General features: G+C 34.8%; 1 protein-coding gene across 1 annotated transcript in view; it reads left to right on the forward strand.

The window, feature by feature from the left end:
* Positions 1 to 12,247, forward strand: part of LOC136032560 (CD109 antigen-like) — a 211,190-nt gene that overhangs the window by 172,945 nt on the left and 25,998 nt on the right. Inside the window, exons 23-24 of the mRNA XM_065712830.1 lie at positions 1,279 to 1,514; positions 3,568 to 3,729. Coding sequence (XP_065568902.1) covers positions 1,279 to 1,514; positions 3,568 to 3,729 — 398 coding nt within the window. The remainder of the gene's footprint in view (positions 1 to 1,278; positions 1,515 to 3,567; positions 3,730 to 12,247) is intronic.

The following is a 12,247-nucleotide window of genomic DNA, read 5'->3' on the forward strand; positions in this document are numbered from 1 at the left end:
GTGATCTTAGATTTGGTTATTGGATGTCGATATATTAAATTCACTCCTAGTTTATCCCTTCAGAAAAAGTACTACTTAGAACATCAATATTCTTAAATATTATTTTGTATAATTTTCAATGTTTTATGATTTTTTTAATTCTTTTCTCTTTTGGCATTGTTCAAAGAATATTTAATAAGTTTTCAAAAATTTTAATCGTATAATGGATAAAAAAAAACAAATTTAGCTTATTACTTTTATTCTATTTAACGGTATTATTAGGAATATCCGAACTAGTCACCTGGCTTGAAACGTACTCCCTCCCCCTTAACTGAAGAAAAACGAAAGAAATATATTTTTGGTAAGTTAAGAACTAAAAGGACCAAAAAGAAGACCGCGCGCAGAATTGAATTTCTCGTCCCTACTGTGCAGAATCAAAATCTACATCCTCAGCAGCGTAAAACTGTAGATATTAGCTAATACCACCTTCTTCTTTTAAATTACAGTTTGATTTTGTCATGCACGAGGGGTTTGTAATTCGTTCTTTTTCTATGTATTGTCATCCTTTTGCGATTTACGTTTCTTTTCAGTCTTCAATTTTAGTTGTTTTTTTTTTTGCTTTAATTCTTCTCTTGAAACAGTAAGAATGATTTATTTTGGTTCTTCTGTTGAGATTTACCCCCGCCGAAGATGTATGATTTTGGATTATAATTACAATCATATTCTTTTTATCCTCTTAGTGCAACGTAGCAATTCCTTCTAATTTTTATCTTTTCGCTGCTTTTTTAGTTGTCAGTTAATTTCATCTTTGAGTGTCCTGTTGAAATGAAATGGCATAGTTTTGTCCAAGTTCTTCCACTGAAATATACCCCATACCGGTGAGATTCGAATTTTAGACAAGATAGCCTTATTCTTATCCTCTTCATCTTCTTCCTTGCAAAATTGTAGTCATAGAATCATTTTGGCAAGATGTCTTTTTAAATATGCTATGACAACAATTTTTTAGTTTAGCCCTTTGCCCATTTTGAATTCATCTTATTCTTATTTATATATTTTCGCTATTTTTAATTTCAGGCAATATGTATTTGGTGTTTCCGTCGAAATGGGATAAGTTTATATGACCCTTCCATTGAAACTCACCTACCCTATTATTGCAGAAATGCATATTTTGAACATGATCACCTTCTTATTTTTAAGTTATCGTTCAATTCTACCGTGTGGAAGCAATTCTTAGTTAGGCCCTTTGTCTATTATTATCACTTTTGCAATTTCTTATCTTATGTCTGTTTCTAATTTTAGGTAATTTTATCTACTGGTCTCGGTATCCTGTTGACCAAAATAAAGTAGTTTACGAGAATCAAAGACCATTTATACAACCGAAGGGACCAGCAAATGCATCCTCACATGCTATTGAAGCGACATCTTACGCTTTACTTGTTTATTTAACAAGAGATGGCATTGAAACCATTGAGGAAAGAATAACTTCTTGGTTAAACACTATGCGAATGCATGACGAAGGATTTGCATCAACAGTCGTAAGTAGTTAACACAATAGTATTCCAATTCACTCTTAGCACCACCCTGAGCTTGAGTGCTTAATGTTTTTCCCCAAAAACTCTTGTCATTTTTCTTAATCAATATTCCCGGTTCATCTTGTAAATACTTACATTTCAATTTCATTTTTGGTAAGGATTTAAAACTAACTCAATTCTTTTTGTCTCAATTCTAAAATATTACTCTCTAAATAGAAGAAATTTTTCGCTGAACGAATTTTCAATTTAGCCGTTGTTCTAGAGAAAAGGTAATAATTTAAGATACAAATTCAATTCTTGTCGAATTAATCAAAAGCTTATGAGTTATGTTTAGTATTAAACCTAATGACAGAAGACACTCAAGAAATTACTCCCTAAGTAAGTTTTTAGTATTTTATAAGTATGAAGTCCTAAGGCTTTTGATTTTTAACTCAACATTTTTTCATTTTTTCCTCTTGTTTTAAAATTGAAAACTACAATTTAAGATTGAAAACTACACTCCCGGCTGAAGGTATTGAATCCTTCAGCATATTTTTGAAAGTTTCAAAAACATGCGAAAATAAGAATTCTTTTTTTCAACAAGTTTAGATCATAATCTAAGAAAAGTCTAAGTAGTATCTCAGTTGGCTCAACGATTGAACAGATATGAACCTAATGAATGTAGTCATATAAGTATATTGTCGAGGTGCAAGCCACAGCTATAGGCTACCTATAAAACAGCATGCTTTACAGAAAACATTAGAATGAAGAAAAACTCCTATTTCTTTTTTATTTTGTTTTATTTCTATCTTTTTATTTCTAATTTATTTTGTTTTATTTCTATTATATCTTTTTTAATTCTTTTTATTTTGCAATAAAGATAAGCTAAGTGATTTGTACTTATTTGCTTGAGCTCTAAAAACTTGGAAAGTATATGTTTAACTTGACAAAACTATAGATATATAATTAAATTAATATCAATTGCGGATATCCTTTAACGCCTGAAAAGACGCAATTTAGTCCCAAATTGCCTCAACTGTTTTACCCTTTTTTGATTATCTCTTTGATCTTGGTATCAAAGCTTAGGTTAGTTGAAAAAGTTGGAAGATACGTGTGGCAAGTTGTCTAATATTGGGCGAAAATGTATTGATGCTGAGCAAACCATGTTAATTTAGGATAGGGTTTTCCAACCCGGGATCCTCCAACCTTCAGGACTCTATAAAAAGCCTCTAGAGTCTCTACCTGACAATGCAAGCAACGTACAATGGTAACTGTGATGGAAAATAGGCATACTGATCATTCAGAAGGGCTTTTTTGGGTTGTTTAATTTATTTTGAGGTTTAATTTTTAACGTGATTTTTTTATGTTTATTTTTATAGATATTAAGTAAATACTAAACATGTTTTTATTTACCATTAATTTAATTTCCCTGTCCGTAAGAAGCGCCGACCAAGAGTAAATATTGAAAAAGGCAATATCACATGTATAAATAAATCTTATGAGTGAGCCACATCCAGGATTTTTGTTCGGAGGGAGGGGGTGTGGGTCCAAAGAAAAAACTTTAAAAGCACATCAAAAATTTACTTATATGCATTTTTTTGCATTTGTATAAGACGGAAAAACATTGGGGAGGGGGGGGATCAAAGCCCCTACCCCCCTGGTTTAAAAGATATTGCAAAGAACGCAAAAATATTGCAATGTTTGTCTTTCCTTAAACTGAAACTATTTCCTCCATATGGAGGGGTGAGCAGCTCTTTTTCTTTAACTTGAGAGAAAATTATACAGTTATTCCTCTACCATAATATAATTTATATATTATACAGTATATCTCCTTTAGGCATTCCCCATAATGCCGGTAGCAAACATTGTCAATTTTATGCAACACCAGAATCTTCACTTGGTTCCTCCGAATCGTATATGTGTCTCTCAGCTCTTTTTCGGTTTCGATTCCCGTGGTCTCAAGCGTTTATTAATGCTAAGGATAAAAATCAAATGTGTAACATAGCTGTCGAATTAATGTCCGTTAAATATCCGTGTTAATTTAAGTGTCCGTGCTAATAGATAGTTTTTAATTTAGGACACAATCATAGCTATGGAGGCTTTGGCTGAGTTTGCATACCATGCAAGACTGCGGGAAATCTCATCACTTTCAGTGCGCGTCGAGTCATCTGCTAACCCAGGTGCTGATTGGCTGTGTGAATTTGATCAATCATCTTTGGCAACACTGCATAGATTTGATGTAAGTTTTCTTTATGTTCTAGTAAAATAAATAGTATATTTGATGCTATACACGAAGCAAATATATTGAATATGCAGTAGCTAATTTTCCAAGCTTTTGAGAAACTTCCAAAAATCACAAACCTTCTCTTCAGACATGGGGATCGGGTGGGAATCTTTCAAGATCTATCAAGATCTACACTCTCTATCCAATATCTATCCTCTCTATCCAAGATCTGTCGTCTCTACCCAAGATCTATCAAGATGTATCGTCACCTCCTTAAAAAAGTCATAGCAAATGATAACATCAAATGTTGAAAATTTTTGGACGCGTTAGAATAGGTCTTCCCTACCCAGGTGGTGATTCTAATGAACTATTAGACCTCCCCTCACTTTAGACAGTGGTGTCAATTGGTATGGGAGAAGGTGGGTTCACCCCTCGCATCTTAGATTTAAAAAATACTTCGTGGGGGATTTCATTGACAATTATTCTTTTTTTTTGTATTTTCATTGATGAAATTGAAAAAAAATGCCCCACATTATTTTAAAAATACTCCCTCCCCCCAACACTTTCATGAATTGACATTGTTGCCTTTGGGACAAACCCTATCTCCCTTCCAAAGATCTAGGCTATCTGTACCAAATCCTATATTCTTGCTACACGAAAAGGTAGATGAGTGCTAAACGTGCTAGAGTATTAGCCAAGACTGTAAAATTAAAGGAAGGAGCGGGTTTTGAAGTTTGAAACCACAGAAATATGAGAAACTATATACGATACGTGCTTGTTTGTTATGTAATGCATACAGTCCTTGTGTGGCCCCAATCTTAGTAAATATTATAGTCCTTAAACCTTTTTCCACTATCATTTTGATAACAGATTAATAATGTGTTATATGGAACTAATTTAATTCTGTTAAAGATTATGTAGTGCCGAGCTCAAATTAAGTCATTACTATTAATTTGTATTAATTTTTTTTGTATTACTTTTTGACGCTTTTGTTTAGATTAATGACCGTCAAGTAGGGCTCCAATAAATTATAAGAAGTTGTTTGTGGGACCATCTTGTCTTCGTCTTCTTGTTCTTGTTTGGATTGTTATGGAGACACTTTTGCATAATCCCATCACTGGAATCCCATTTCAACCCCTGCAACGTGTTGCTACAGCTGAGTTTGAACACTAGGTCTAAATCATCTTGTGTTCGAATCGTAGTTCCTTTCAATCTTACTAAGTAAAAGGCAGCAGCGCCATTTGTTGTAATCAGAGCTCAGAGCTTTTTCTCAGGGGGTGGGGGCCAAATTTATGCTTTGCATCCCCCGCTGCTCAATTAACACTATTAATATTAAAATATTTGACCATAAATATTGCAATCTTTGCTTGTTTTGACCTACCCCAGGCGTTCCGCTGGGGTGCTTGCCTTCTTTTGACCCCACCCCAAAAATCCAGCCATGAGCGTACTTTAGTATTTAGAATGTTTAAAGCAACCTAAATGGCGAATATCTAGGCTAAAAAAAAAGGTAGAAAGGCTCGAAATTCTATATACATTTAGCTTTGATCATATCAAACAGTTCGTGGTAACGAACTGTAGTAAGGAGCGACCCAGCTCAATAGTAACCGAAGCTCTTAAAAACGGAATTTTAATACCAATTTTTACATCAAGAGAATTGCATAAAAACGCTGATTTTAAATATATAAGTTTCATCAAGTTTAGTCTTATCAATCATAAGTTACGAGCCTGAGAAAATTTGCCTTATTTAAGAAAATAGGGGTAAACACGGCTTAAAAGTCATGGAATCTTAACGAAAATCATACCATCAGATTCAGCATATCAGAAAACCCTACTGTAAAAGTTAAAAGCCCCTTTCTACAAAAATGTGGAATTTTGTATTTTTTGCCAGAAGACAGATCACGGATGCATGTTTATTTTTTTATTTTTTTTTTTTCCCCATGGGCGATCGTACCGACCCAGTGGTCCTAGAATGTGGTAAGTGGGCTCATTATAATGGAAATTAAAAGATCTAGTGTCCTTTTTAAGTGACCAAAAAAATTGGAGGGCACCTAGGCCCCCTCCCACGCTCATTTTTTCCCGAAGTCACCGGATCAAAAATCTGAGATACCCATTTTATTCAGCATAGGCGAAAAACCTAATAACTATGTTTTTGGGGACTACTTACTCCCTCAGAGTCCCTGTGGGAGGGGCTGCAAGTTACATATTTTGATCAGTGTTTACGTATAGTAATGGTTATTGGGAAGTGTACAGACGTTTCCAGGTTTTTTTGAAGGGGTAGGAGGAGTTGAGGGGAGGGGTTATGTGGAGGGATCTTTCCATGGGGGAATTTGTCATGAGGGAAGAGACTTTCCATAAAGAATGAATATGAAAAAGTTTTTTCAACTGAAAGTAAGGAGCAGCATTAAAGCTTAAAACGAACAGAAATTGTTACGAATATAGGGTTCACCTCCTCCTAATACCCGCTCTTTACGCTAAAGTATTTTTAGTAATTTCAACTATTTATTATGTGGCCTTTGTGATTCAAGGATCATTCTTAAGGAATTGGGACAAAATTTAAGCTTTAGTGTAAAGACAAGGTATTGACGAGGGGGCGAACCCCCTCATATACACAATAAAAACGTACGAATATAGAAGTTCGTTGCGTAGTCGGTTCGTAAGTTATGTATATATTTTTACTAATATAAACGTTTGTAAAAAATCAAAAGTTCTAGTTGCCTTTTAAGTAGCCAAAAAACTGGACGGCAACTAGGCCTCCTCCCGCGCTCTTTTTTTTATCAAAATCGTCTGATCAAAACTATGAGAAAGCCATTTAGCCAAAAAAAAATTAATTTGTAAATTTCGTTTTAATTATGCATGTTAGAAGAGCCAAAATCAAAACATGTATTAATTCAAAAACGTTCAGAAATTAAATAAAAAACAATTGTTTTTAACTGAAAGTGAGGAGCGATACTAAAACGTAAAACGAACAGAAATTAATCCATATATAAAAGGGGCTGTTCCCTCCTCAACGCCCCGCTCTTTACGCTAAAGTATTTTTTTTCTGTTTTAAAAAGTAGAGTTTTTTTTGTTTTTTTTAGTAGTAGACAGGTTTAATAGCAAAAACTTGATAGCTATCGCTGATTTGTGTTTCTTTACAACATATACAAAATCAAACTACACTTGTAAATATAAATCAAACTATAAATATTAACTCTTATTATACATTTTGACGAAAACCGGGACGAAAGAATTATCATATCGGTTTGTTCTTGCTTTAACGGGAACTAACTTATCTTGCTTTCTCGTTCTTGATGGTAGAGGTTGATCAGGTAGAATGTCACAGTGCTGAGATTTAGAAAGCAAGTACTTTCCGAAGCTCATTATCAGATTTTCGTAGCGGTTTTGGAGTGACGGCAGTCCTAGCACTTCCAGAGCCTTTTCGTAGGGGATGTCACGGCGGCCTAAGATGATCGATACCGCTCGCTTCTGAATCGATTCAAGCTCCTGACAAAGATACACTGTTCTCAGTGCTGAGGGCACCCAAACAGGACACGCATATTCCAGAATGGGGCGGACATACGCTATGTATGCATACTTAATACTCTCTGTGTTTGCACTGAACCTACGCATACCGTTTTAAGTCTGTAGACTAGCGTTTGCACTTTTAACCACGTTTTCAATATGTGTGGCAAAGCTCAAGTCATTGGAAAAAGTAACTCCAAGGATCTCGATACTGTTTGCTAGAAGGAATGGAACATTTGGCTCCATAACATCACTTTTTAGCGGGTTAAAGCGCACTGTCTTCGACTTGTTCACATAAATCTCAAGATTTAGCTCCGCGCACTCTTTTGTGAAAACACTGAAAAAATTTGAACTGAACTGTGGCGTCACAACTCCGTTTTGTACTAAATAAAGAGTTGAGAGAAAGATTCAAACTTTAGCGTAAAGAACGGAAGGAACAGCCCCTTTCATATATGGATTATTTTCTGTTCGTTTTAAGTTTTAATGTTGCTCCTTACTTTCAGTTAGAAAAACTTGTTTTTTTATTTAATGATCATAAGGAATCAGTAAAGTTAAATGAATGCTGAACAACCATAGTGATTCGAGATTAATGTTTCTGCTTCGGATCATCGGTTTTCTCCGGGATTAAACAAAAAGTCTGTTTGTTTCTTATAGCCAAATTTTCGGAAAAAATGCTTAATTATTTGTCAAAACAAATCGATTAGTGGTAGTGTAGCTAAAGGCTCCAAAATGTCTGTCTCTACTGCACACTCTTTCTTACTTCTCAACATGCCTGTTGCGTTTCTAAGTGAATACACAGTCATATCTGTCCTTTCCTATATTCCCCTGGTACACATAGAAAGACGGGATGCATAGCCTTCTGGCTTCATTGCGTCGATTTATGGAAATTAGAGGAGAAATAATTTATTGTCCCATATTGAGGGGGGGGGGTTTGTTAATTAAATTTTCAATGAAACTACTAGAAAAGGCAATTTTTCAAAAAAAAAATCAAAAAGGGGTATTTTCAAGATCTAGGGCGGTGGGGCAACGAAAAATCTTGGGGGATGATGTCCTCCTTCCGTTGATGTAACTGCCTTGGTCTCATCTAGTATGACAGTGTTCAATTTAGAAGCCATCTCGCCGTTTGTGGATATGAAGGAACGCTGGTAAAAAAAAGTATAAGAATCTTCATTCTTTGTTTTGAAATTAACAGCCGTGGTAACCTTTCTGATATCCCTTAGTGTCTGATATCCCATTTATGTGGCTTTTCTATTTAATGTATCTAAATGTCTTTCGTTACTTTGGTAACGAAAGGCTACTAGTTTGAAACGATGATAATTGCTTGAAACGATGATGTCTTTCTCCTTTGGGAAGTTGAAAATCGTTTCAATATGTTCATATTAGCCGTGATAAAAATAGTACATCCTACTGAAAAGTATGGAGCTCCCGTCAATATCAAAGGTTATACAGCTAATGAATGCAAAAGGAATAAAGCTCAAGAAAGGAAATGAATAAGAATGATAAATGATCCATAGGGTTATTGAACAATGCATATTCATCGTATAACATGCTTTTGCCGTTAGGCGTATTCTCCCTAGAAAATGCCCCGAGCAAAATTTAACTCGGAAAATTCCCCCCACGGGAAACTGCCTCATGGTAAGGTCACCCCGCGGGAAATTGCTCTGCGGATATTTCACCCTCAACCTCTCCCCCCCAAAAAAAATTCCTACCGTGGAAAATTTCCGAGGAAAAAGGATCTTTGGAACACTCTAACAACATTCCAAAATATAGGCAGAATGTGTGGTCTAGGTCTAGAATATCCTACACTTTTTAATTTAAATTTGTTATTTAAATTAATTCCTTTTGGTGTTTTGGGGCATCAGTTATCATAGAATTATGAGATAGAGGTTAAAAACAACAATGTGAAATTAGTCGGAACTGTAGGAGATTTCCCCAATTATGGAAATGCAAGGATAACAGCCTGGGACTAAGAAGCACAAGTAATTACTTCAAGTGGACTTGGTCCGGCACTGGCCAGAGGCCTCACCGGCCAAAATATTGGGGGGGGCAATAGACTTTACCAACTACCTGGTCATTTTTACCCACTGATATGGATGATATTGCTATTGCAGTTACTTTTTTTGAAAATAATAATAACTATGCATCCGTGACCTTTTTTCTTGGAAAAAAAAATGCAAAATTCCACTGTTTTGTAGCTAGGAGCTTGAAACCTTCCCAGTAGGGTTCTCTCATATGCTCAATCGAATAGTGTAATTCTATTACATTTGATGTATAAAATAAAACTTAATGTTCTTTATCAAACAGTTCGTGGTAACGAACTGTAGTAAGGAGAGACCCGGCTCAATGGTAACCGAAACTCTATAAATTGGAATTTTGATACCAATAGTCACATCAAAGAATTGAATTTTTGCGCTGATTATAAATATATAAGTTTCATCAAGTTTAGTTTTACCCATCAAAAGCTACGAGCGTGAGAAAATTTGTCTTATTTTAGAAAATAGGGGGAAACACCCCCTAAAAGTAAAAAAATCTTAACAAAAATCACGCCATCAGATTCAGCATATTAGAGATCCTTATTGTAGAAGTTTGAAGCTCCTATCTATAAAAATGTGGAATTTTCTATTTTTTTCCAGAAGACAGATCACGGATGCGTGTTTATTTGTTCTTTTGTTGTTTTTTCCCTCAGGGGTGATCGTATCGACCCAGTGGTCCTAGAATGTCACCCGACCCCCCTTTAACATAAAAAAGTCACTGGATCAAAATTTTTAGATAGCCGTTTTGTTCAGCATAGTCCAAAAACCTAATAATTATGTCTTTTGGGGCGACTTAATCCCCGACAGTCCCCGGGGGAGGGGGACTGTTAATCCCCCACATTTACCATTACATATAGTAATGGTTAATGGTACGTGTACAGACGTTTCCAGGGGGACTTTTTTATGTTAAAGGGGGGACGGGTGAGGGGGTTACGTTGGAGGATCTTTCATTGGAGGAATTTATCATGAGGGAAGAAAGGATTGGGATTTCCCTCATGAGGGAAGGGATGAGGGAATTCCATGAAGGGACCGCATGATTTTCTAGAATTATTTAAAAAAATGAGAAAATAAATAAAAAAAAAATCAGGTGGAAGTAAGGAGCAGCATTAGAACCTAAACCGAAAAGAAATTATTACGTATATAAGGCGGTTCGTCTCCTCCATAATAGCTCACTCTTTACGCAGAAGTATTTTTAATAATTTCAACTATTTATTCTACGGCTTTTGTGATTCAGGGGTCTTTCTTAAAGAACTGGGACCAAATTGAAGCTTTAGTGTAAACAGCGATGTATTGAAGAGGGAGCAAACCCCCTCATATACGTAATAAAATATACAAATATAGAATCTCGGTACGTAAGTTAATTCGTAAGTTACGTATATTTATTACTAATGAAAACATTCGTAAAAAAATAAAAAGTTCTAGTTGCCTTTTTAAGTAACCAAAAATTGGAGTACAACTAGGTCTCTTCCCCAACCCCTTTTTTATCAAAATCATCATATCAAAACCATGAGGAAGTCATTTAGCCAAAAAAAAATTGATATGCAAATTTTGTTTTGGTTATTCATGGGCGGTGAGCCAAAATCAACACATGCATTAACTAAAAAACGTTTAGAAATTAAATAAAAAAACAATTTTTTTTAACTGCAAGTAAGGAGCGACATTAAAACTTAAAACGAACATAAATTATTCCGTATATGAGAGGGGTTGTCCCCTCTTCAACGCCTCGCTCTTTACGCTGAAGTTTGACTATTTCTCACAGCTATATTTTTTAAAACAATAAGAACTTTAGCGTAAAGAGCGAGGCGTTGAGGAGGGGAAAACCTTCTTCATATACGGAATAATTTCTGTTCGTTTTAAGTTTTAATGTCGCTCATTACTTGCAGTTAAAATACTTATTTTTTTATTTATTTAATGCATCTGGAATCAGCATAAAAAACCGATTCTTTCAATGCATTTATTCCTTTAGAGTATAGTTACTATTGACCAGGGTCACTTCTTAGTTACAATTTGTTACCACTAAATATTTGATTCTGTACCATATATTGTGCATGTATTTCGGATACTTCCTTTTGGATAATGTAGTTTCCATAATCCCTTCGTTTCTTGATTCTTTATTTGTCTTAATTTTCCTTTGGCTTCTCAATTCTATAGGTGGGGACAATTTTTCAAGGAGAAATTATGAAAGAGATTTTCCTCAGGGGAGGAGAATTTTCCATGGGAACTTTCCTATGGTGTGGTGGGGTCAGAATTAGCCGGGGGGGAATACACCGGACCCTGTTGCATGCATCTAAGTCAGCTTAAGATGTCTGTTTAAGGTAGCTTATTGCTGATGTAGGTGTACTTGATATTTCATTGAAAAGCCATTCGTTATACATATATATACATATATATATATATATATATATATATATATATATATATATATATATATATATATATATATATATATATATATATATATATATATATATATATAGGTGTGTGAAATAGAAAACAAGAATAAGAAACAATCAAGAAGACCTAAAGCAGAAAAAAATTGCTTCAGATTGGTACCACATCAAATAAGAGGTTGTATCCTAATATGATGGCCCTGAATCAAGGAAAGACATCAAAATACCGATGAGTTCATGATCAACCCGTCTTAATTGTGGTTATAGCAGTAGCAACTTAGTAAAGAGTGAACCTTAGCCAAAAGTAATCGAAAGTTCAACAATATGTTTTACTTTAAACTCTTTAGGGTGAAAATTTTTTCGATTGACTCAGATTCGAAATTGGCAACTGTTATCCAGAATCAGCTTGAATTAATTTCTAACTGTGAAAAGAAAGTTTTGGGATTTCCAAAATGAGCCTCATACTCCTTGGAAATGGTGTTAAATCGAAAAAGGAAAGAATTTCTGGAAGTATTATGGCCAAAAACACTTAATCAATGACCTACGATACCCTATGCTCCCCTATATTCCCCCTATATATTCCCCTATATTTTCACCTATATTCCCTCA

This window comes from Artemia franciscana, chromosome 11 (assembly GCF_032884065.1).
Source record: "Artemia franciscana chromosome 11, ASM3288406v1, whole genome shotgun sequence".
NCBI lineage: Eukaryota > Metazoa > Arthropoda > Branchiopoda > Anostraca > Artemiidae > Artemia > Artemia franciscana.